General features: G+C 31.7%; 1 protein-coding gene across 3 annotated transcripts; it reads left to right on the top strand.

Moving 5' to 3' along the window:
* Window positions 1-424: 424 nt before the first annotated feature.
* LOC132732327 (trafficking regulator of GLUT4 1-like) lies at window positions 425-20,601 on the top strand. 3 transcript variants are annotated; one of them, XM_060718730.1, is made up of 4 exons: window positions 11,792-11,932; window positions 17,409-17,569; window positions 18,838-18,969; window positions 19,401-20,388. In XM_060718730.1, the coding sequence occupies exons 1-4, from the start codon at window positions 11,917-11,919 to the stop codon at window positions 19,569-19,571; spliced, it is 480 nt and encodes a 159-aa protein (XP_060574713.1). In that variant the 5' UTR covers window positions 11,792-11,916; the 3' UTR covers window positions 19,572-20,388. The 3 variants fall into 3 exon arrangements, with proteins under 3 accessions (XP_060574711.1, XP_060574710.1, XP_060574713.1); XM_060718728.1 differs by lacking the exons at window positions 11,792-11,932; window positions 17,409-17,569; window positions 18,838-18,969 and adding exons at window positions 425-790; window positions 1,810-1,944 and having other exon boundaries at window positions 19,401-20,601; XM_060718727.1 differs by lacking the exons at window positions 11,792-11,932; window positions 17,409-17,569; window positions 18,838-18,969; window positions 19,401-20,388 and adding exons at window positions 425-790; window positions 1,810-1,944; window positions 2,381-3,471.
* The last annotated feature ends 7,394 nt before the right edge of the window (window positions 20,602-27,995 follow it).

The raw sequence follows: 27,995 nt of genomic DNA, 5'->3' as shown, positions 1-27,995 counted from the left end.
ATTTATCATCAGCTTTGCAATAAATGTCTATGGTTAGAAGGGGCAGATTATCCTGAAAATCATATTGCCTTATCATTTACCATTTTTACTTGACAATTGTCTTATGTCTTTTTCTCAAAAAGTCAAAGTCATAATTAAGTGTTTACATTAAACCTGTAATATTTGTTCAGTTCCATGTGCAAGTAAGTCTGCCAAGCAATTTAGCAGTATTATTACCTTCTCTACTCTGCAATTTCAAGTTTTGATTCAATCGGTTTTGTCTCCTTTGCCCTAACGCGTATTAACCGTTTTTCATTATTTAACAATTTAAGCTGAACATCAGAAAGTATAAAGACAACTGTCTTAACAACACAGCGTCAGCTTCAGCGACCGCGATAAAATTTCTGATTAGTAAACTATTTTTAACTGTAACCCTTTACTGGATGAGATACAACTTTATATGTTGCATACATGTTTCTTACACTTATCCAAACCATACAGTGGTAAGCTGCATAGCACTAGCACCCATATTTGTAGACAAAAATCCCTATTTCATCCTACTAGCACATCTTTATTTTCAAGAAAAAAATCAAAGATTAAAGAACATTATATACTGATTTTGATTTTCAGTCCATTGATTATTTTGTTTTTCTTCGTAGGATACGACCAACCCGAAGACGGTTACACTGATAAAAATGCTAAGTATGGTTTGGATGCTCCACCCCCTTACCAGCCAGGAATTCCTCCACCGCAACAAGGTTATGGCCAGCAACCATACCCAATGCAATCACCATATGGACACAACACAGTGGTAAATAGTTACAATAGCAGCAATGCTGAAACCATTAGTACTCGATATTTTAAAGTGCAGTAAAGTCCAACCTACGCAGTAACACTACTTTATATTTGATATACTTTAAAGAACATTTAGGCAGACATAAAAACAGCCCCTCATTTTGACATTTTAGAATATTTAAACCTCTTAAAGAAGTGAAATATTCAAACAGGTGTCTTGATGGGTGGAGTAGGGTAGCATTTTATACATACTTCAAACACTTTGAGTAGATTGAGTAGATATCATTTTGCTTGTGTAGAATGTTACCTGAATACTTTTATTTGTTTCTTAAAAAATATAATTAGGAAAATATTTTGCATAATAATGATAATATTATAGATAATTTAGAGTTTCTTCATTTCTTGAAAAGAACCCTTCTAAAAGTCAAACTTTATTTCAGAAACATGTCCATAGATCGTTAACAGAACGGAATATTTTGTTTAATTTTTTGCATACCGGTGTTTTATAGCGCATATTACTGGCCTACGGTGTCAGTTTTACAATTCCTTATAGTGCCTATTAGGGGACCGTACCTTAAGTAGAATAATTCAAAAGTAAAAAAAAATATTAACACGATTCTTGAAACATTTAATTTTTGACACAGTTGTTAGATAATGGCTATTGTTCTTTTCAACTTTGAATGTCTGATACATATAATTAGTAGAATGATTTGGTATCAAAACTATAGAAGCTGTCAGCTTGAACTTTGTGATACTTGATGTACAGTTTTAAGGCAAGGACATTACTCAATAATACTTAAAATTTATGCCCTTTTTTAAGTTCTAATATTAATTTTTAATAAAGGTTATTGATAGTGTTTGTCCTTTACAGACGACAGATAATATCACATGCGGTGCTCTTGTTCCAGACTTTAATGTAACACTTTTTAGAAAATACTTATTAACTTACTACATGGTTCAAAAACAGAAAATACTCAATAACTTTTTAAGAATATCTCTTATAAATATGCAAATTCATGTGTGTTTTTTTTTCAGGTTGTAAATCAGCCACAAACTGGCACAATAATAATAATCCAGCGGAGACACACAGATTATATGGTTTCATCTATATTTGCTTGCCTCTGTTGCTTTTGGCCTACCGGAATTTGCGCCATCTATTACGCAAACGAGGTAAGTTTAATATAAATGACGTTTTAGAATGCTTGCAGCCTGAAAGGTCATTTAAAAAGTATATTTTGAGGTCTCTCAGTGCCGTCAATAAAACAATAAAAAAAGGTTTAAGTGTAGAATAGCTTTTCATGTTTAGCTATAACTGGTAAGCATTAGGTCAGTTGGTACGGCATTTGATATGACAGTGACTTCATGTCAAGAGAGAAGATCTTACATTTGATCTTCTATAGGATTTCATTTTAGATCTTAATATATAAAATAAGGTATGCGAGCTACCTTCAGGTGTATCTTTTAGTAAGATCCCTCCAAGTTAGCTCAGTACGTTTATTTACGTTATAAGCGTTATTCCTTTTTAAAGTCCAGATGTTATAAAGTGCTTTACAAGCTTTACAGAACTGTTTAACTAATATTTGTTTTCTTACATGGTATTTTATAGGCAAACAATTTGGCGAAGGCTGGTGACTATGTTGGGGCAAGAACAATATCTAACATTGCCAAGAGGCTAATGGTAACCAGTGTAATCGTTGGAATTATTTTGCTGATCCTTTTGGTGGTCCTGCGTTTGACAGTATATAACAGTTACAACAGTTCAAGCTATAGTTACTAGTGTACTTGTAATCACGGCTACTTGTGCACTGATAATGGCAATTTCTCTTATCCTACTATTATAATTATGAGACATATAAAAAAAACTCAGTGCCTATATCATTATATGTTTATAAAAATTCTGCAACAGTACAGAACATGGTGAAATCTACCACCTTGCAAAATCATTTAATAAATTTGATAAGGATAAATCTATAAACTTAAAAGATTAGATTGCATGCCTATTGAAAATTACCATAAGTACTTAATATATCAAATCAGATAATCATTCGCTTTACATTATCATTGATTTTTAACATTTCATTACTTTTTATCAACTGAGTGACATACCTGATCAGAAATGACGCTAAATATTCAAAAGTCTTCCATGTATCAATACATGTATAATATAAATATTAACATATGTTCATGTTAAAATCAGATTTATATCAGGTTTATAAAGTTCTTATATTTTTCAGAGGTCAATTCGGCCTTACAATTCTACTTTATAAAACTGTTTATTTTTGGTGTCCGGTTACAAATCTTAAAACAGAACATTTTGCAATTTAACAACTGAACCATATATTTGTTTTGTTTTAGCAATTGATACAGAAATGATTTTAGCTCAAAAAGTACATTTGTCAGATATTACCTTGAAATAAACATTTTGTCAGCAAAAACACATGTGCTGCTTAAAATGAATATTGACATTAACATACATTCTTTTTTATGAAGCATATTCGAGCTTGTTTTGAACAATATGAATATTATCTAATTCATTCATACTTGATATTAAATTTTAAAATGCATGTTCAATCTCTGAAATGGTTATTATTTCTGCAACTTTCTGATCATACTTTCTTCAGTTTGCTAAAGATCTGTTATGTAGTTTTCAACTGTATTTTCTAATAAAATTGAAACTGAGATAATCTTTAAAAAGCTTGTGCTAGTTATTTATTTTTCTAAAAAAGTTTCGAACTTTCCTAGTTAAAGTGTGGCCGCGCGACTACGGCGCTTTTTTGTGGAATGGCATTTAAGTGTCACATTGAAGGTTCCATGCTAGGACACGTGGACGGGAAATTGCACTTTCCAGTTATGTCCATGAACAGACGTCAAATCGAGCCTCCAAAATTGTTTACATTTGTGTCATTTTGGACGTTCTTTAGGGTATCTGTTTTCTCGGGTTTTATTTTCCCTGCAACTCCGTGTACACCATTAAATCTCACCAACTACTGATTTCATAAGCCAGTAACTTTACAGACTGGAAAAAAACAGAAGAAATCATTATGCATGGATGTTATATAACAGGTAGAATGTTAACTAAATTTAACTATGTCACTCTCCGGGAGCAAAGTTTTAAGAAAAATAATACGAATATAGATTCAATTTAAATACAAATGCATGCAACTTTTTATGCTTTTGAGTGGATTACTGATTTATTCGTGATTTTTATTTTTATTTAACAAAGAAAATTATTCAATTCATTCAAATAACCAATCACAAAATATCGTCTCTAGTTTTTCTTGTTATTTTTTCAGTCTGAGAAAAACCCCACTTCCTTTCACATGCAAAACTGATCCTGATGACATGTGGGCATATTTAAGATTTTCCGAGCAATAGCTGCCTTTTGAAATATGAAAATTTGAAAAGCAATAACAGTCATCAGCCCAAAGAATAAGTAAACAACCCAGCGTTCGTAAGACAGCCTTTCAACATTCCATGTTTTCCATGTTTTCCGAATTCTTAGCAGCTTTTCTAATGTTTATACACATCTGTCAACGAATATTTATTGTCAGTAACAATCCCTATATAAGTTTTCTTTCTTATAAATAGATGTATGACTAGCAAATTCAAATAATATCCATCTGAATCAAACACAATTACCTTCCTCCCGTGAAATACACAACTTTAAAAAAAATGGCGGCCGCTTAAATTACAAAAAGCCTGGTCCAAAATAAATTCGCCGTAAGTAACAGAAATAAGGTCGGATGGTGTGACTTTTTCTTTTACTCATTTAAAATCCTATGTTTTTCCTAATTGCATTGTAACGGTTACCCTTTTACCTCATATAGGCGTGTTTTGACTGCTTTTCACCCCACCTATTTTGAGGCCTCAAAAATGAAAAATTACCTTATTTATGTCCCAAACACTGTTGTTTGTTTAAGACATGTTGTTCAAAAAGTGATCACTTTTTATACACCGACTCCTATCCAAAAGGTACATCAACTTAGTGCCAGAGGGGATGTGCTCCCTTTTGTGTGGGGTTTGAAGGGGGGCCATAGCCCTCATATCGTCAATAATACTTTAGACTTGTGAGGGGCTAAAATGGCCTCAGGTCAATCTAAAGGTAACGTGTAAAAACGCTGAAAAGACTTTGACTCTATCTCAATCCATTAAGAAATTGCAGCACTTTGAAATCAGTTTGATGGATAAAACAACGTAAAATACAGATTTTTGGCAATTTTGAGACGTCTTCCGTTGCCATTGTAACAGGAAATTCAAGATTAAGCATGCTGTTACAAAGTCTATGGTGCAGTTAGAATTTGTGCCAAGTTTGATCGGTATTAAAGCATGTTTTATAGTTTCATAGTACTTGTAACAGATGGCTTTCAATGAAAATAACAATTTTTCGCAATATGCTCGTGGGGTAAAATGTTAATGATTAGAACCCCGTGTGCATGCACACACTTTTTTGTTTGTTCCCGTGCTAGGTACCTTACCAATATTCATTTGTGGCTGTTGGTTTCTTCGTTCAATTAGTGTCGCTCCCTTGTTAGTTTTTATGCCCCGAAGGGTGGCATATTAAAATCGAACCGTCCGACTGTCCTTCCGTCCGTCAGTCAGTCCGTCCCGCTATATACATATAGACAGTTGTGTCGTGTCCGCTCTGAAACTTCAGTATGCATGAAAGGATTTTAATGTTTCTTTCATAAATGAAATAACTATAGATGTATGGTGAGTCGCGAACAAGACTCATGTTTCTACCACTATGGTCAAGGTCATAGTGGGGGTTCAGACTTTGTCATTTTTAATGTTATATAAATATAGAAGGTGGTGGTCGTGTCCGCTCTGAAACTTCAGTATGCATGGAAGAATTGTAATTCTTCTTTCAAATATGAAATAACCAAAAATGTATGGTGTGTCGAGAACAAGACTTGGGGTTTCTACGAGTTAGGTCAAGGTCACTGTGTTCTACGACTTAGGTCAAGGTCACTGTGGGGGTTCAAACTTAGTCAATTTTGATGTTAATAAACATATAGGCAGATATGGTCGTGTCTGCTCTGAAACTAATATGCATGAAAGGATTATATTTTGAAATTATCATAAATGTGTGATGGGTTGCCCTTAAGACCCGTGTTCCTACGCTTTAGTTCAAGGTCACTGCTGAGGTTTAACCTTTTTCAATATTTATGTTATATACATATAAATGGTGGTTGTTTTGTCTGCTCTGTAACTTCCATATACATCAAAGTTTCATTTTTTATTTAAGAATATAAAGTCACCATAGATGGACAATGTGTTGTGAACAAGACCCAGGTTTCTTTGTCTCACTTAAAGGTCACTGCTGGGGTTTGAACTTTGTCAGTTTTAACCACCACACTAAACATGTAATAGGTGCTTTATAACTAGAATCCTTCGGGGGCATTTGTCACGTTCTGTCACAGCTCTTATTTATTCTATTTTTTCTATAACGTAATAATTTCCAATAAAACCATTCAATCACAGCTGGTTTGCTTTGATTCCTGGAAACTACCTGCTTTTAAAAACAATCATTAGATATTTAGTTTGTGCGATAGTGTTAGACTGGTTGCATCTTAGTTTGAAAGTGTAGAAATAATATTCCTTTAACTGCCGGTGATTTTAATTCATATGGATATGTCAGTATCCATTCAGCGAGAACATAGAATCAATATATTTTAAAAAGCAAGGTAATGTTTATAGTACATTGTTTTTTACTGTGTATAACAAACAATTTATATATGTATTACAATTATTACATTTAACATTTCATTTAACAATTTGTTGGTACTGTGTGTACTCATAATATAAAAGTAATTTTGATACGTTTTTAAGTAAAAGTCTACCACTTAAATAAACTAAAATGCTTTCTGGCATTTGAAAAAAAAATCATGAAATGATTTAACTTTATAGAACTAATCTAGTGAGGACTCTATTAGTCCCCTACCGGTTTAACAGAAATATACATTCATTATCAACACCTACATCATATGTGATTAGATTTATAGGTCATGGATTTCCATGATTAATATCATTTTGAACATGAATTTCTTTTTTAATGTTCACTTATGTTACTATAAATGGTGTATTTGAAAATTGGTATTTTTTCTGTGTTCTTCCTTGTGACTATAAAATGGTATCATCTTTAAACTTAAGATAATTGTTCTTTGTTACACTCACATGACGTATAACAGTGTTCATTAGTCTAATATCTTTATTTTAAGAGTTATCTCCCCTTTAGTTTAAGAATATGGCTTTTAAAAATATTATATTCTGGTAACAAATGTATGAAGATTTAACACTAGAGTATCTTTCAGTTTGTCTATCTGCACGTTTCTAAACACTGTTTCCTGAAATCATTTTTAAAGAACTTGGATATTTTCCAACAAGTTTACTTAAAATAGAGAAAAGTTGAAACATTAGTTATACATATTCATCCTCAGAAAATTGGATCTTTTGATTATTATAAATGATTTTGTTGTTTGATTTCCTTACCAGACAGGAAAACTTAACACACTACAGTAACTATGATACGGAAACTAGGAACTCAAAATATTTAAGTTCATTCATATCAATGCATTCATTCACTCAAGGGCATAATTGAATGGCCAATGGACCTTCTGAATGTTGCTATGGTTCAACCTCATAGGGGACTTATGTATTGCATGCAATACTAAGATAATTGTTTGTTGATTAAAAATATCTATCGTATAATTACTAGACTAAACGTTTGTTTAATTTATTACCTTTACAGGCAATAATATTATTAAAAGCACTGCCTATTGAGACGTCTCTAACGAAAATAAAAACCCAGAACAATTGGATACACCTGACCGAATAAGTATGTGAGAAGTTAGCAGTGAACAGTGAGCTAAGTAAAATTGCATCACAATTTATAAAGGGTAATCAATGTTCTGCTAAAATGCTCAGTTAGCTTAGCAATCAAGCGGGACATTCTTAAACTCAGCTGAAATATTTAACTAGAAGAGCAATTTAGCGGGACATTCCAAAATATAGTGTAAAAATGCTCTGCTGGAATACTCAGCTTACTTAGCAATATAGCAAGGCATTCCTAAATATGGAGTAAAAATGGTCTGCTGAAATTCTCAGATGGCTTGTCAGTAAAGCAGGACACTCTTAAATGGTCTGCTGGAATACTCGGCTGGCTAAACAAACAAGCAGGGCAGTCTTAAATTTAGTATGAAAATGCCCCGCTGAACTGACATAGTAATCTAGCGTGGCATTCTTAAAATATAATGGCAATAAATGTCCACTGGAATGCCGAGTTGGCAGAGCAATCTAGCAGAGCATTCTGAAATAAAGTGTTAAAAGCCTCTGCTAGAATGTTGTGCTGGCTAAGCAATTTAGCAGAATGTGAAAGAAGAATTTAATTTAAGAAATAGTTATTAATAGTTATAAAAGTTTATTGTAGCGCACCAAAGAATGGCTAAGGTAATGTAAGGTAATTGTAAGAAAATTTCACAGATTTATTGCCTAGTTTAGACCTGCTGAAAACGTGATAAGTTTTTTATCTGAATTTATCCACTTGGACTTTCCCGCGACCTACAACTAAATATATAAACTTTACCACAAGGTCTGTAGCTTTGGTATGCTACATTAAATTTTGATACTTTGGCTATTAAATATAATAAAATCGTATTTAATCCTTGAGTCGACGTATTTTCTACTAAAAATGGTAACACACTCAGCAGATGCGCGATGACGTAGTACCCCTAAATGAAATAAAAACGGTCTGTTATTAAGGGGCACCCTCGGCTTCTACTTCATTAACCGTTTTGTTATGAGAAGACATGGGGTTATCGTAAAGGTGTAATCGTAATTTATTACAATTTGTCCAAGTAAGCAAATGTAATATACTACTTTTTTTAATGTCGATTAAATTCAATCGTAACTGTCATCATTACATGCGTAAAAAAGTGGTGTAATCATCGATTACATTTTAATTACAAATGGATTACTTTCGCATGGAAACGACCAAAATCCCAATTTATCCGTGCTGGACTTTCTTCAGGGCTTCTGTTTTATTCTCCATGTTATAACCTGAAAAATTGTAGTGCTGAATGTGAAATTGTTTGTCATAAAAGTAGCAATATGTAAACAAACCAGTATTTTGACTTCCAAATAAAATACTTAATCACTATAAATAGGATTCAGATAATTATCGAATGAGTACCTGTTAGAACTATAACAGGACAACAAATATAAAAAGCTTTTCAGAAATATAATAAAAGCATTCTTGGACATAATGACGCTGTAAACCAGTCTCGTGGGTATCAACAAATGTCTTTTCAAGGACCACTTCTGCATTCACATATAATTGCTAGATGGTAATGTTCCAACGTCAATGACCACTTTCTCCAATATGGATTTTGTTCAAGAACATTGTAATTTAAAGGGATAGATCCACATACCGCCCTTGTTAACGTGAATATAACCTGAATATATACCAAAAAAACAAGATAGAACTTAAGACACTTACAGGAAGTTCATATTAAGTTTGTTTGCAAATCGCTTATAATTCACGTTCATTCCTAGCCAGGGGGACTGGTGTGTTATTTTTCCAAATAGTATATCCGTTGCCTGACTATTTTGAGCAATCTTTAAAAGTATGTTACGTGACTACAATGCCTGTTTCATACCAATTAAAGGGTAAAGTATAAGTTGCATAACTACCAAAATAACAGAGCCTATCCTAAAGTAATTTGAAAACAAAATGGTTCGTTATCACGGGAAATGTTTTCTAAGTTGGTATATCGTATGAAATGGGTTTATGAAAAGTTTTAATTCTCGAACAAGTTATTGCGTAAAATTAAAAATTGTATACGAATTAAAGAAAAAAGTGCTGTGTAGTATATTAAAATATTAATAGGCCTGCCTGTATTCGGAATTTTTTGATCTATTGGCACTTTCTCTTGATCTAGTGCCACGAAACGTAAAATTAATTCATGAAAATATTTTTGTTTATACTTATGATATATATTTGATAATATTATCTTTCCAGATTGATTTAAGAGACACAACATCGTTTCAATTATGGATTGGTGCTGTATCATTCACTAAGGATTTATTTGCTTACGACAATACTTTTACTGTTTTTTTTGTAATTTTAGAATTCAAGTCAACATGTAAGATTTTCTAAACAAAAACTTTACTTTACGTTATTTTTTACTAAAAATACACACTTTCTGATAAAAAGGGACATTTTACATGATCATCATGAAAATATGTACGTTTAGTGACTTTTATCTCATCGGATGATGTAGTTACTTTCTGTAATGCTTGCACAGGGCTAGGAAAAATGTCAGCATGCTCCTGTGGGTGTTGACTATGAATCCATATCACTGATTTACTCGTACACTGTTGGGATATGTTAAATAAGATGAATATTGACTGTCCGTCAATTAATGTTTTTTAAACCGACATGTATATACTAGTACGGCTGTCGACTATTGAACGGTTGTCTTCCCATTTGATTGTACGGTGTGGTACATTGCATTAATCGGTTGCGAATTATGATTTACTGCAGCTGAATGACAATATTTATTTTGCGAGTACTCCTCTATCACAAGAGCCCGGTTTGAACCGGTAGATGCTCCCCGAATAAATTTTGGACACAGGAAATTACACCTCTTGTAGTTTCAGAGTGATGTCCCTAGACAAACTTCGAAGTGCAAAATTATGCAAGACAGTGTGACTGTTCTTCGCTGGACTTTCAATCATAGAGATCTATCTTTCTACAGAGTTTCTTGTTGATACCTGTTATGGATACTGAGTTAAGTCCCGTACAAATTTCAAATTGTAAAAAGGGCAATAACAAAATTAGACAAAGCAGGGTAACGTTTCTTGTGCACTGCACATTTTTCAAATAAGATCAAAATATTGAAGACAAACATTATAGGTTTACAAAAGAGAATATGAGAATGTTTTCTGAAAGTAAAAACCATACACACAAAACTATATACAAATTCACAGTTGCAAATTTGAACCCAAAAAACCATTTTCATAACAAGTACTTTTCATTATCTGAACTCTCCAACCTCTACGGTACTCGGCGTGTCTATGCCCACTCATATTATTTTATATTGCAATAAAAGCGCAAAACAAGTTATTGACCCATTATATCATAATCATTTATGGTATAGTCTAATTTTATTGACCTGTCAATTATGAATACATTATAGCACTTATTTAAATATTTGATTCTACCTCGGTTCTGTCCATGAAGTTTACGAGAATTAATATGGAGTAAATATAAATGTTTAATTATAATGTTTGGAAAATTTACACTAGCGTAAAGTATATGTTCTCATCACATTCGCAATAGCACAGTCGATTAAGTGAGTACCTCATATAGGAGGTCAGTGGTTCTATCCCTACTTTTGTCATTATTTTTTAGACCTTTTCATTTTTTATTTTTAAGTATATTTTAATAAAAATGTCTAAGTGCTTGCAAAGTTGTCTACACGGATATAAAACAAATTAGAAACATTGATGCACACGATATATTAATCTTCGATAAATGTAAATTTCGTGAGATGTGAGTGTATTTTACGACACTGAAATGACATTTATTGATTTTAATCCGAATTAATTTTAAATATTAATCCTTAAACTATGTTATTTAAAAAAGGAATAATCTTTACCAAAATCAGTGCAAAAAATATTATGAAAGCAAAAAGACAACAGAAAACATCATAGCTTCAATAATGTTGAAAATAGTTATAAATAAGAAAGTATATTGACTTACGAGGTCTCCATCTAACAACACGTTGGACATCTAGAAATTATAAAACTGCAGTTAACCCTATTGCGCTTTAACGGTCAGTGTAATTATTTCGTTGAAACTTTGAATTTAATCACACCTTACTACTCACATCTCACGAAATTTACCGAACATTTATCGAAGATTAATATATTGTGTTCATTGACCGTATAATCAGTATGCAATTGACAGGTTAATAAAATCAAACAATACGACTGATTAATGTAAAATAAACATGTGTTTCTCTTCTTTAGTTTGCTTGCCCTCACAAATTTATCTTCCTTGTTCTACAAATAGGCATTCAATATTTTACAAACACTTAAACGAGTTCAGCTGGTCATCAAAAACTAACATTGTGAGACAAAATGGCGGAGAGAGCAGGTACTGTAAATGTCAAAAATTTTATCTTATTTTCAAAAGTGGTTAAAAGATTATTTTCAAAGCTTACATGAATTTTTTTATCAAACTGTTATGTACATTATAAAACAAGCTGTGTATACATAAATAGATATGTAAAACAATGACTCGAAATCGTTTAAAACGAACAATTACTACAAATGCACGGAGCAATTATCTGAAAACTGTACTAGTTCATGATGTAATTTAATATTAGTTTTAAATAGGAACTGATTTAAATATATGATTATCAGTTTTTTTTGATATTATAAAATGTGCAGCTCGAATTTGATAAAACTTGTGAAAAGAGTATTTATATTATTCTTGAATGAATTTTAGCAGTATATACATGTGTACTGATTTACCTGTCTATTTACCTGATCACCTTACAAACGCGCAATTTTCGTGACAGTTTTTATGTCTTAATTTATATTTGTTTATAATCGATCATAAGGCTGTTTGATTTATTTTCCGGTTAACTTACTTCATTTGCAGAATCATCACGTCTTTTCTTCCTTGTATAGAGCGTGCCCTAATTCATTGCATAAAAATAGCGTAAGAAAACACCGGATATGACTGTCAAGCAGTACATAAAATTTACATACACAGATTTAAATGTATATTTTATAATCCGAGCATATCAACAGAACTATCTTCATATTTATTCGGAACAGTCCATCTTAATACTATATAGGTAAATGAAATGCTGCATATTTCAATGATATTACGTTTGATTGATAATTGTAAAAAGAATTATAACTTTTATAACGAAGCATCTTCACCTCCTTTATTACATGTTTTTAATTTCATAATATAATTGTATTTATATTTTTACAAATTTCAAGGGACAAAGATATACAATTTCTTCCAGTTCATATGCGCAATCATATATTTATTTTGTCAGTAAGAAAAAAAAAAAATAAATAAAATTTGAACAGAAATTGAAGCAGTTTCTACCACGTTCCGAATCCGCTAGCTTAATTCGCCTAATAAGCAGTCTTACTTGCTGTGCTATACAGTCAAACGAAGATAACATATCATACAATATAATTTGTATAACTATCAATGTAATAATTTGGTTAATCACTTGCAGTTACCCATGTTTACCTGAAATTATCTTTTAATGGATTGTGCTGGCATTTTTAGAACTGACGAAAATTCTGTTTATCATGCTCAGACTATACCGCATGTTTTACGATAAACACAATGTACAAATGTAAACATACTGTATTCTTAATCGGGGATATATAGCGACAGAAAACAAATCATATATTGCTTAAAAAACTACCGGGCAACGATTCATTGTTTAAGTTTCTAGAAAACAATTTCATTTTTTTTTTCATGTATTTACGCAATATGTGTAGAACAATGTCCTGCATAATTACAGCTATGTTTTTTTAACTAAACGTGCAATAACGAAGTATATAGATATTAATAAATGATGTGTTGCAATATTTATTACTATTGAGATTCTGTATTTCAATACATGCAATTATTCACAAATGTTGAGTACACGAAGACGACGTGAAGCATGCAAGAAATAAAGTTTTATTTCAAGGTCAATATCGTTTCCTTATTTCAATTCATGCAATCATTCACAAAAGTTGATCACACACGAAGGACATGCAAGGAATTTAGTTTAAGTTTTTTTTCCAATGGTGCATTTGCTTTTTCAAAGTTTAAGGTCACAATTTGGTTAAACTTATTTTAGATTTTCAAAATATGTATGCTCTCAAATTGAAATTGAGGTTTTAATGTTTCAGAGGTCGGAGGGTGTATTTTAGTGGGAGCTCTTATTCAGATTTTTGACGCGATACCGCCACCGCACATTTGCATACACCCAACTATTCAATATTTATGCTTTTGCGTAACAATACATTTCGACTCTATTTAAGCTATGCGGAAGGAAAATCTTTGAATTGGTATATGAATTAACAGTTTCTTGAATGCAGTTTCATGGGTATACTAAAAACAAATTTCTGAAAGTTTTGTGAGGTAATACTGCAACGCTCATTGAAAGTACTTTAATTAAATACAAATCTTTTGTCTATCGAGGTCATCAATTTTCAGTATCAATTAACTCCCCTTATCAATACAGTCGCGTAGCATGACATTTAATCCATGAATGATTCACTTAAACAGCTGATCTGAATGATTTCATCCGGTCTCTTTTTCGCCATCAATACGTTAACTACCATAAGTACTTTTATAAGTGCACTGTACATTCGCTTAAATACAAGAATGTAGTCCGTTGTCTTGTCCGGAGCATATCTTGGAAACCCTTGGATATATTTTTTTAATCTTCACACATTGGTAGAGGACATCCAAGCGGAGTGCAGTGTCAAAGAACCATAACTCTATTTTAAATTAACTCCGTTTTAGAAAAATCTTCTCCGGGACATAACTAAAAAAATATAAAAGATATCAACATGACACTTTGTAGGTAGGTAGATCTCAATGGGTAGCTGTGCAGTGCACACGAGCCGTAACTCTGTCATGACTAATTTTGGAGTTATTAACCTTTGTTCATTTTTGCACTTTGAACTTTGTCCAGAACATTACCCAAATATTATAAGAGATATCAACCTGAATTTTATTTGGTAAATAGATCTCATTGAGTAGAAGTTCACTTCAAAAGTGAATAACTCTACTCAGCCCCGTTTTTGAATTATCACCCCTTTTAGAAAAATCTTATCCGAGATATAACTCGATAATTATAAGAGATATCAACATGAAACTTTGTAGGTAGATAGATTACAATAGGTAGATGTGCAGAGTACAAGACACCTTACTCTGCCTTGATTGTACAGTGCATAAGAACCGTATCTTTGCTTTGCCAAATTTTAGAGTAATTGCCCTTTAATTATTTTTACACTTTGAACTTTGTCCGGAATATTACTTTAACATCATTAGAGATATCAACATGAAACGTTGCAGGCCGATATATCTCATTGGGTAGATGTACATTGCAAAATGATCAAAACTCTGGACAGCCCTGCAATTGAATTATCTCCCCTTTTAGAACAATTTTGTCCGAGACATTACTCTATGATTATAAAAGATTTAAACATTAAACTATGTAGGTAGAAATATCTCAATAGGTACATGTGCAGTGCATAAGAAACATTACTCTGCCTTGCCTTATTTTGGAGAAATTGCCCTTCATTTTTGCACTTTAAACTTTGTCAGGGACATGACTCGGAAACCTTAACAGTTATCAACAAGAAACTTTCTAGGTAGATAGATCATATTCATAGAATTCCCGTGCAAAGGACAGTTCCTTTGCCTTGCCTACTTCTAGAATTATTGCACTTTGAACTTTGTCAATGGAAATAACTCTGGAACTGCAAGAGGTGTACTTTCCTGTACATATTCGGGGAGCATCACCTGGCTCAGACCGGGCTCTTGTTTGTAACTGAGTATTAATGAAGTTTTAAAACTCAAACAGCGGTTAATAATGATAGATATCATGCTATGAATATCGTCTGTGTGTATTTTAAATAATTACTACTGTGTTATTGAATCTACTCAAGTGATGAAAGCCGACACATTCTTACTTTTGTTAATAGTTTGCACTTTTATCCATTCAGAGTAAAAGATTGACAAACCCATTTAAAAAAGTAAGTGTGGTAAGAGTGTAACCTTAAGGCAAATTCAATGACATTATTTCAAGATAATTATAAACTATTTATTATATAATTATAAATGAAATATCGGGAAATATTTAAACTGATGAAACCAAATGCACTGTTAAATTCAATTTTCGAGTGCAGCAAAACATATTATCCGTGTTTTCTCTGGCGTGGTGTCGGACTTCTTTTTTCTAAATTCAGTCAATGCAGAGAATAAAAGGGGAAGTCTTTTCAATCGCAAGGTTGTTAAAGAGGGAAATAATGAAATTAACATAAAATTCAAGTTTTTTCTATAAAACTATATGAAAATAGTTTAATATTTTACTAGTGGCGCTACCGCCATCCGTAAATATGCATTTTATTATCACTCAATGAAAATAAATCCTGTATTTGTAGATAAATGAATATCTTATACTCATGGATGTTTAAATAAGAAAACTGGAGATATTAAAAATATGCATGTATGTATCTACTTTAAATGAAAGAATGTACGTTTACTGTCGTGATTTTTAATGTTATTGCATGTGCAGATGATATAAAGTTTTAAGAGGGTCGATTGTGACAGCTACTGTGGAAGATTACTTTCTGTATGCAAATGCAACACTCCTTTGTCTGATTTTCTCAGAGCATTTAAGTATCGTATTGATAACACGATTCCTTGGTCCGGTTAACTTTGTCTGTTTCCTTGAGACACCTTATCAATTATAAGATTCTTTCTATAAATATCTCGATATAAAGTATGGTAAACTTAACAAATTGTTATTGTGTTTTTAAATGTCTTATTCACATGTTTTAATTTCTTAACACTAGTTGAGTAACAATTTCTTTATTGGCAATAATAAAAGCTATAAAAGCTATTGTCTTCAAACTCGTTATTCATGTTCATTATCATTGAAAAATGTCATTTCAAAAGAAAAGATAAACATTTAAAGATATTTCTTTTGAGCAAGGAGATGCACTTTCTTAAAGAAATGGATTATTGCCCTTCTTTACATATTTGTACAGGTCAATGTCTCTGACACAAACTCCATTGTTTACATTAAACATGGCATGCATGTTTGCTATCAAACCATGACATCAATTCAGAAGGGCAGCTTACTTTCATTTGGTAAAGTTATGTCCCGTTCTAGACTTAATTAGTTTTGCTAAGTTCCACTCATCAAAGCAATTCACATAAAATGTACATACTTGATGGATTTCAAATAAATTTGAATGTATTTCAAGGCAGGAAAACTTATAATTTAGTTCTGCGTCGTTTTTCTGACTTTGAACCACTTAATTTACATATATATTTTTGAAAGATACGTTTCTCAAAGACTTAAAAAGACATTGGAGGACTTGTTTATCATCAGCTTTGCAACACAAGTCTTTGTGTATAAGGGGCAGGTCATCCTGAAAGTCATATTGCCTTATCATTTCCCATTTTTACTTAACCATTGTCTTTGACTTTTCTCAAAAAGTTAGTAGTCACAAGTATTCACATTAAACCTGCAGTATTTGTTCAGTTCCATGTGCAAGTAAACCTGCCAATCAATTTAGCAGTATCATTCTACCTTCTCTACTCTTCAGTAGAACAATTGTAACTGTAACCAATTTACTGAATGAGATAAACACTTTATTTTTTGCATACATGTTTCTTACAATTATCCAAACCATACAGTGGTAAGGTGCATAGCACAAGCACCCATATTTGTATAAAATTTCCCTATTTCATCTTATAATTTTCAGTTTAAGATTTTACTAGGACTTCTTTATTTTCAAGAAAAAATCAAAGTTCATATTAATTTTGCATTTTCAGTTCGTTGATTAATTTGTGTTTTTCTTCGTAGGATACGACCAACCCGGAGACGGTTACACTGATAAGAATGCTAAGTATGGTGTGGATGCTCCACCCCCTTACCAGCCAGGAATTCCTCCACCGCAACAAGGTTATGGCCAGCAGCCATACCCAATGCAACCACAATATGGACACAACACAAATACAACAGTGGTAAATATTTGCAATTGCAGCAATGCTGCATACAAAAGTACTCGATATTTCAAAGTGCAATAAAATCGAACCCACACGGTAACAGTACTTTGATATAATTAAAAGACATAAAAACAGTCCCTCATTTTGACATTTTAGAATATTTAAAGCTCTTAAAGAAGGGAGATAATCAAACATGTGCCTAGACGGGTTGAGTAGTGTAATATTTTTATACATAATATTTCAAACACTTTGAGTAGATTTAGTAGAAACTCTCAATTTGCTTGTTTAAATTGTTACCTGAATGCTTCTATTTGTTCTTTAACAAAGATTACTAGGAAAATATTTTGCATAATGATGATATTATAGATTATTTAGAGTTTCTCATCTCTGAAAAAGAACCTTTCTAATAGTAAATCTTTAGTTCAGAAACATTTCCATAGATCGTAAACAGAACGGACTATTTTGTTTAAATGTTTGCATACCGGTGTTTCGTAGCGCATATAACTGGCCTACGGTGTCAGTTTTACAGTTCCTTATAGTGCCCATTAGGGGACGGGACCTTAAATAGAATGAATCAAAAGTAAGAAAGATATTAACATGATTCTTGGAACATTTATTTGTTGACACAGTTGTAAGATAAGGGACATTTTTCTGAAGGATATAATTCTTCAGTTATTCCTCTTTTTAACTTAGAATGTATATAATAAGTAGAATGATTTGCTTTCAAAACTATCGAAGTTATCAGCTTGAAACTTGTGATAAATGATGCACAGTTGTAAGACAAGGAACATTACTCAATAATACTTTAGAAGTAATGCCCCTTTTAAAGTTATAATATTTATTTTTAATCAAGGTTATTGATAGCAGACGACAGTTAATATCACATGCGGTGTTCTTGTTCCTGACTTTAATGTAACACTTTTAGAAAGTACATATTAATTAACTACATGGTTCAATAACAGAAGTGGTCAAGGTCGTTTACTTCAAACCACTTGCACCTCACCGCTGTGGGATCGAATCCCGACAGGGACTTTGGATTCTTTCATGTGAGGAAGCTATCCAGCTAGCTTACGGAACGTAGGTGGTTCTACTCAGGTGCCCGTTCGTGCCTGAAATAAAGCACGGAAGGGCACCTGAATTCTTCCTCCACCAGTAAAGCTGGAACGTTGCGATATGACCTATACTGTCGATGTGACGTAAAATATAAAAAAAATAACAGAAAATATGCAATATTTTTTTTTAAGAATGTCTGTTATAAATATGCCAATTTATGTTGTTTTTTCTAGGTTGTAAATCAGCCACAAACTGGCACAATAATTATCCAGCAGAGACACCCAGATTATATGGTTCCATCTATTTGTGCTTGCCTCTGTTGTTTTTTTCCTACTGGAATTTTGGCCATCTATTACGCATACGAGGTAAGTTTAATATAAATAGCGTGTTTACTGCCTGACATCATTTTAAAAAGCATATTTGAAGATCTCTCAGTGCCATTAATAAAAGAAAACTTAAAGTGTAATATAGCTTTTCATGTTTAGCTATAAATGAAAAGCATTAGGTCAGTTGGCACGGCATTTGATCTGCCAGTGACTTAATTAAGTGAGATGTTCTTACATTTGATCTTCTATAGGATTTCATTTTTGGTATATATGTATAAAATAAGGCTACCTTCAGGTGTAACTTAAGATCTTCTAGTAAGATTCCTTCAAGTTAGCTCAATGCATTTATTTACGTTATTAGCTTTATTCCTTTTTAAGAGCCAGATGTTATAAAGTGCTTGACAAGCTTAATAGAACTTTACAGAACTTTACAGAAAGTTATATTTGTTTTCTTATATGGTATTTTATAGGCAAACAATTTGGCGAGAGATGGTGACTATGAAGGGGCAAGAAAAATGTCTGACATGGCTAGGAGGCTTATGGTAGCCAGTGTGATCGTTGGAGTTATTTCGCTGTTCTTTGCTGTGGTCAAGTGTTTGACAGTATATGAAAGTTACAAAAGTTCCAGCTATAAGTACTAGTGTACTTGTAATAACGGCTACTCGTGCACTGAAATTACAATTACTTTTACACTTATAATGACAATTTCTCTTGTCCTACTATAAACATTAGGGGACTAATAAAACAACTCATCATTAACCAATTTTTTCATTATATGTTTATAAAAATTCGGTAAGAGTACAGAACATGGTGAAATCTACCACCTTACATAATCATTTATTGGATAAGGATAAATCTAAAATGATTAGATTGCATGCACATTGATTCATTGTTTTTGTTTCATCAACATCTAATGAGAAGAAAATAAGATGGATTAATCAGAAAATAACCATTAGTACTTAATATATCCAATCAGAACAAATCTATACATTATCATTGCATTTTAACATTTTATTAGTTTGTATTTAACTGAGTGATATGCCTGATATGTAATGACGCTAAATATTAAAATGTTTACCATTAATTGCTGCAGCAATATAATATAAATGTGAAACAAATTTCCATGTTAATGTTAGATTTCTGTTAGGTTTATAAATCTTCTTATATTTCATAGAGGTCAATTCGATCTAAAAATGCTACTTTTTCTTTTCTTTTCATAAAACTGTTTATTTTTTCGTGTCCGGTTACAATTTTCTAAAACGGAACATTTTGCAATATAATAGCTGAACCATATACTTGTTTTTTCGGCACTCTTTTAATGGTTTGATATTTTTATGAGCAATTAGGTCAAAAAGTACATTTATGAGAGATTGGATTAAAGTAAACCCTTTATCATCCAGAACACAGATTCAGCTTAAAATTAATACTGATATTTACCTACATTCTTTTTTATGAAATACATGTATATTCGAGCTTGTTTTGTACAATTCGAATATTATCTAATTTATTCATCCTTGATATAAAATTTTGAAACGTACGAAAAGTCTTTGTTGAAATTTGACTTTATACATGTATTTAAAAAAATGATTATAATTTCAGCAACTTTCTGAACATGCTTATCTTCCGTATGCTTAAGATCTGCTATATAGTTTTAACTGTATTTTTCTAATAAAATTGAAACTGAGATAATCTTTGAAAAGCTTGTGTTAGTTATTTATTCTCCAAGATATTTTACAACTTTCCTAATTAAAGTGTGGCTGAGAAACTAAGATCGTTGACTTAAAACCACTTACCAATCACTACCATGGCTTCAGAATTGTTCGGAACTTTTTAATTGACCACTTGAGAAAGCTATTTAGCTAATTTAGCGAACGTCCGTGGTGGTTCTACTCAGATGCCCGTTTGTGCCTGAAATAATGATCAGAACGACATCTGAGGTGTTCCTCTACCAGTAAAGCTGGGAAGTTGCCATATGACCTTTCCGACGTATAACCCAAATAAAACATAAATACCGCCTCGGGCCAGACTATCAGAGGACTTTAATATTTTGTATTCACCTTTAGGTGCTTAATTCGTCTTGTGACGTTTTATCTGTGATATTCATGCTTCATAACCTCTTATCTCCGATTATTGTTTCAGTTAAGGGTACACGTTTTAATGCCCCAGGCATATAGTTATGGAACCGTCCGTCCGTACGACAAGTCAAATGGCAAGTTGGATTGTCTACAATGGCTTCATACTTCACACACTTACTTATCAATACAATGTACATGATCTGGGCAAGTTACATAACTATGGCTTCCATTTTTCTAAGTTGTTGCCCTTTTCAGCACTTAGAAAATAAATAATTGGTTAACCTAAAACGGCAAGTTGGATATATCTTAAGTTCTATCTATACTAATAGCTTCATATTTACCACACTTACTTATCAATACAAAGTACATGATACTACCAAGTTATATAACTGTGCCATCCATTTGTCCCAGTTATTTTCCTTTTTATCACTTTAAAAATAGGGCCATTTAAGGTTAACCTATTCCGGCAAGTTGTATTTATCTAAATTTATTCTAATTACTTTATTTATTTCATGATTTCATTCATATTTGGTAGGTTGATACCTTAAGTGGTCCTCTAATTTTCTACGGAGTAAGGGGTCCCTACGGTCAAGGGCAATGGGAATTCTTTTTTCCTGTTTTACCTGCATCTTACATTGGCCAATAACTCTACAGACACCTTTGAGATAATCACGAGCAAAATAATTACGCACGGGTTTCGACCTTCGAACTTTTTTAACGTTTTGTGTGTAACATTAACCTTTCAAAATACTTCTGATGATTTTCTCTTAAAACCTGATCACGTTTTGAAATTTCAATTGAAGCTCACTTTCCAAGACTTATTTGCGTTTCATAATTTCTTCCGTGTTTTATATAATACATTTACAACATGTCTTAAGGAAGTATATATATTCATACACACGTCTAAGTAAACACCATTTTAGAACGCAGCCCGTTACTATGCTAAATCAAACTGCATAAGGAAAAAGATCATTGCCCTATATAGGAATGCAATAAACGTTTTCAGACAGTTCCTCATAAGTAGAACAGAGTTTTTGTTTTAATATATAGCATATCTTTAAACATAAAAATAAAAAACATGCCTTTGTTGTGTTTATCAAAAGTTGCAACATGATAATGATGAGAAATACTGTTTGATGTTTCCATAGTTTGGGCTAAAAGTAAGGTTCGGTAAAATTTTAACAGGTATCAACTCCGTAGTAGTACTTTTTCTAAAGTAACTGATCGTTCCAAGTCTGTGCCCCTCTGGGTCCTTTAATGTATGTCATGCTTTCTGTTTTAATGGTGTGACACCTGTCGCGTCTCTGTCCTCTACTCATAATATTTCATCAACGGTTATTACTTCAATCCGGATTTCCAATTCGGACAACCTCATCCCCCTATCCATTGGCCCTACACCCATTTCCCTGTATTTTACATTTCTACCTCGCCCCCTTTTTATAAGATTAAAGTTTTCAGCTATTTTACTAATTTAATTATAAATTATTGGCAATGATTGCTTGTGCTACCTTTTTTCTAGTGAAACCATCCAATCACAGCTGGTTTGCTTTTATTCCTGTAAACTGCCTTTAAAAAGCAATCATTAGTTTTTTAGTCTGTGTTGAGTTGAGGGACTGGTTGCATCACAGTTTAAAAGTATAGACATATATTTCATACAAATTTAAGCAATAAAACGATATTAAAAGTGGATATGACTGCTTCTATTCAGCGAGTAAAAATACAATTTTAAAAAGCAAGGTAATGATTACAGTACATTCTTTTTACCTTTTTTACAGTACATTTAAATTACATTACAAATATTACATTTAACAATTGAATATATTTTTAAAAGTAAAATTGAAACGTTTTAAAGTAAAAAAGTCAACCTCTAAATAAACTCAATTGCATGCTGACATTTGAATTATTATCTTTTAAATAATTTAACTTTATAGAACTAATCTAGTCAGAATTGTATTGATAAAAACAGATCGATCCTTTGATAGAAGTAAACTAAACGTTTTAATTTTTTATCAAGTTATAATATTGCATATAAAACACAAAATTTATACAAAATCATGATAAAGTGTATCGCAAAAATCGAATTATTAAATTTTGGTATACAATTATGAAAGCCCCTGACATTCGATTTTTAAAAAAAAAAATTATAAAGATCCAAATGGTGATGTGACTAATTCATGGATAAAAAAACGTCATGAAAATGTTGTCTGATTTAGGTTTTGGAAATTTTTGGAAGAATGTCAATATTAAAAAAGTCCAGTTAAATAATATTATACAAAGAATTTATGATTAATAATTACAACAATGGTGTTCTAAGCTTAGTAGTTTTCCTAAATTATGTAGTTACAATTTATTCAAATTTAACTTTATTCAAGAAAAGTAAAAATATGTTGTAAATAACATTAATCAAAGTAAAGCATTATCAAGCTTTAGATGTTCCCATAAATTGTTAATAGAAGGAGGAAGATGTAGAAATTTCGATAGGAATTTACGTATATGCATAGAAATAGAAAATTAATAGTATTTCTTATTATTTGTCTCATTCAATAGTGAATTGAGAGGTCAATGTTTTTCCTCGGTATTATTGTGCTTGGCTTATCATGAATAAATAAATATCAATTATGCAATCTTCGCAAAAAAATGTCAATTAAGGTATGCATTACCTTCGTTTTGAAGAGTATTCAAATAGGCTAGAACAACTGTTAACTACATTGAAAATGAGGGCCGTGGGTTCAATCCCCAGAAGGGTCAACTTTTTTTCTTCTTTTTTCTTTTACTTTAAGGTATATATCTGACCTACGATGTCAATTTTAAGTTCCTTATAGTGCCCATTAGGGTCGTAATACCTTAAGCTAAACTTATTTATTGTGCAACGTATAAGAGAAGCTTAAACAGTTGATTTTATATATGTAGGTATTTATTTCTATATTAATATATTCTGTATTTACTTCAGTGACTCATATTGAGATTTTGGTATTTTTGTAGCACATTTGTAGTTTTGTTAACTGCTTACCATATTTTTCTTATGTTATGTAAATATGTTATAACCGCCACGGTAACTTGGCGATGAGCATGTATTTGTTTTTGCAAATAAAACATTTGACTTGAAAAATGAACTGGAAGCTCAAAGCTTATTGTAATTCTCTCGACAAACGTTTGCGGAATAAAGGACCTTAACATGCATTGATATTCATTAAAGCACTGTCTGTTCAGACGTCTCGAATTAAAACATCACATTTGTGATGCACCTGCCCAAAAAAGAATCGTTACATTATTTATAAAAGAGTTAATAATTGCGAAATTGTGATTAAAAATAGTAATTTAGCGCTCATACAATTCAGGTCTTTCAAATCTAGTTAATTTTCACAAATATAGAGCAAGAATATCACACACTTTTCACACATTTTACCTTGTATTGATATTGTTCGTTAAGGTAAAAAAGTGAGCATTTGTTTTATAACGAACGATTTATTCAATATTTCAACAAGCTTTACACTATTCCTACGAAAGTTTAATGGTATCAAATAGAATAAAATATAAAATGCGTCATAACGCGAATCAAAAGGCGTAATAACGTGAAACAAAAACCGTTATAACGTAATAACGCGACAAAAAAGCTAAGCAACGCGAATAAAAGCAAGTAACGTGAATATAAGTATTATAACGCGAATCAAAAGGCGTAATAACGTGAATAAATACGTTATTACCCAAATCAAAAGGTGTAGTAACGTAATTAAAGGCGAAATTACGCCAAACCAAAGGTGTTATAACGCGAATAAAGGAATTATTACACACAAAAGATAACCCCGTTTATTTTGAACACAGATAAATACATACATACAAACATACATACATACAAAGACATACATATATATAAACAAACAAAACAAACAAACAAGGTACATTAAAAAATAGAAGCCTGTGATTAACTTATAATCTCACTTAACTTTTCAATATATAGTTTTGTAACCTGTAGTCTAATGAATAAAAACTGTTTCTAGTCATATTGTGTTTAAAAATAATAATAACACATAATCAATAACACAATGTCCACACTCCCATACTAATCTTGGTATGAAGAAATGAAAATATATTTCAAACTGTCCCACTGTTTGTCAAAAATATCTACTTTGTTAATATTTTTTGTGTTTCTCTCTCGATTTGGTATTGGTACTTAATATAATGCTTAGCAGCCTCTATAGTCGGTCTTTTAAAATTCATTTTACAAAAATATATATACTTCTTGACAAATAAAAGCAAAAGATTAGTTTCATTATCAACATTTTGTATTCCTAAAAGAAATTCTATTCTTGTCAAATGTAAATGAGTATTTTCAAAAAGACCATGAATCATATCAAAAACAACTTCACAGTCCCAAAAAAGGTGTTCCAAGCTTTCAGAAAATTTGTTGCAAAAACTGCAGTTTGGATTATCTTTGCATTGTATCTTATACAAAAGTTTGTTTGTGCCAAGTATTCTGTGTTCAATTCTGTATCGAAACCATTGTAAATTCGTGTTTTAAGTGGTTTCAAAAATAAGTGAAAAAAATGTATTCCATTCTTTATCTTCAAAATTAGTATTAAGTTTTTGTTCCTATTTAAGTTTACAAACAGCTGTACTGTTATTTGATTTTAATATATTATGCATAGGTTGTGAACCATTTTCATTTTTTAATATCTGGGAGAGTATTGGTGGAATATAAGGTCTTGAAACATATTGTAAACTACTAATAGAATAACCAACACTTTTAAGATATTTAACTACTTAACAACTTAACGGATCACCTTGCCGGCACCCACGCTGAATGCTAAAGAACTTTGATAAAAATCCATTTTGACATATTGCTGAAATCCCATCTTTATAGAAAGTGCTAAACCATCTTTTGATGTCTTCTCCAAAATTAAAATGTGACAACGTTTTATCTACAAAACCCCAAGACAAAGAATCAAAAGCCTTTTCGAAATCGATAAGGAGTAAAAGCCCAGAAATGTTATTATCCTCTGTATATTGCATTATATCATAAATTAGTTTTACATTTTCTCCTATAAATCTGCCCTTTATAAATCCTGTTTGGTCAGTGTTAATAAGTTTGTCTAAAAATATCTTTTATTCTATTCGCTATGCATCCAGCAACAATTTTATAAATTGTATTAAGCAGTGTTATCGGTTGCCAATTTTTTGAAAATTGTTTTGGCTTATCACCTTTAGGGATACACGTTATTATACCCTGTGTTTGTGTTACAGATAAGTTTCCGGATATAAAAGCATGGTTTAGAGCCCTGCAAACAGGGTTGTAATGATTCATTCACGTTTTATTGCCTTTTATTTTGCGCTACTTCGCCTTAATTTGCGTTATTACGCCTTTTGATTCTCGTAATTACGCATTTTGATTCGCGTTATAACGCCTTTATCGGCCTTATAACGACTTTTGACCTTTTAATTTGCGTTATTTAGCCTTTATTTGCGCTATTACGCCTTTATTCGTGTTGCTACTCCTTTTTTCGCATCATTAAGCCTTTTGTATTGCGTAATTAGGCCTTTCGATTCGCATTATAACGCCTTTATTCGCGCTTATCGCCTTTGCATTTTAAATTTCTATTTTATTTGATACTATTAGGCGTTCATACTTTTCCACTTTCAAATAAGTAGGAAAATCAAATGCATTATTACATGATATATGCACAGCATAAAAAAAGAGTCCTGACATGTCTTATGACGTCTATCTCTATTTGACATATGTTTTCTAAATAAAAAAAAAACATTATGTTACTAAGGTTCACTCGCGGCTTCTTTCCCATGAACTGTTTTGTCATGAACATACATGGAGTAATCGTAATCGTGTAATCGTAATCGTGTAACCGTAATCGATTGCAATTACTTTCAATTTGTCAATGTAATTGAATGTGTTCGATTACTTTTAAATAAAGTCGATTATATTTCAATTACAAATTAACTTCACTTTGGCAAATAATAAAAACAAATCCCCAATTATTCCATGTTTGGCTTTATTAACGCTTTGGTTGTTCTTTGGGTTTTTTTATTACCTGAAAAAAGTAAACATGAATGTTAAATATGTTAAATTATTTGTTATGAAATTAGCAAGCTGTAAACAAAGTATTATTTTGACTTCCATATAAAATACTAAATCATGAATATGTTTACCGGTTTATACTTATGACATATGTTTGATTATATTATCATTTCAGATTGCTAAAAGAGACACGCCATTGTTTAAATCATGGGACTGATAACACCACTTTGTGTATGGAATTTTGCTCTTTTATTTGCGAGAATTACTTGTTTACAATCATGCAAGCCTTTTCAAGTAAAGTCCGAACATCTAAACAAGCAATTACTTGGTTATAAACTGTTTGACATGAATGTCAAGTCACATCACGAATGTGCTAAGGAATGCATGTTACTAGGAGCTTGTGTGTCTATCAATTTCATAACAAGTAACAAAACTTGTGAATTCAACTCAGTTGGGAGCAAGACAGCACTTTCATCGGATTTCAACAAAAGAAAGGGAATAATTTTCTCTAATATGTCCGAATGGCCAAAGGTATGTGTTGTTCAAAAATATGAAAAACTGTTTGAACAAGTTCAAATCAATACGTTCATTGCAGAATCATCATTTGAAGAAAAAATAAACAGTATACTTTTCGAAGTCTGCTTCGCGAGGTTATTCATAATAAGACCATTTGACAGCCACAATAGAGTAATGGTGCATTATTTATAAAAGGCATACATTTGAGGCTTTTACCCGTCGAAATTTGAGAATTTCATCCGTTTGTCCCAAACCCTAAGCAAATACTTTGTATTGATTATGAAAAGAAAAAAAACGAAAGTTTTATTCATCTATTAGAAAAGACATTATAAATACTTTATGATCTTAACGATATCTGATTTAACACAATTCAATTATATTATGATATTTTTGTCCATCGAAATAATGGTAGTAACGCTTCTTTTGTAATATTATATTTACTTTAT

This window comes from Ruditapes philippinarum, unplaced genomic scaffold (assembly GCF_026571515.1).
Source record: "Ruditapes philippinarum isolate M1 unplaced genomic scaffold, ASM2657151v2 ctg8022_1_1_1_1, whole genome shotgun sequence".
NCBI classification, from domain to species: Eukaryota; Metazoa; Mollusca; class Bivalvia; order Venerida; family Veneridae; genus Ruditapes; species Ruditapes philippinarum.
The sequence above is the reverse complement of the archived record's forward strand: the minus strand, read 5'-3'. Positions and strand labels throughout refer to the sequence as shown.

Bases quoted from the DNA above. Each gene is read 5' to 3' on its own strand.
- LOC132732327 (XM_060718728.1), top strand. From the start codon at position 440: ATGTTGCATACATGTTTCTTACACTTATCCAAACCATACAGTGGTAAG. The intron at 791-1,809 runs GTAAATAGTTAC...TTTTTTTTTCAG, and splicing joins CATATGGACACAACACAGTG to GTTGTAAATCAGCCACAAAC. The intron at 1,945-19,400 runs GTAAGTTTAATA...GGTATTTTATAG, and splicing joins CCATCTATTACGCAAACGAG to GCAAACAATTTGGCGAGAGA.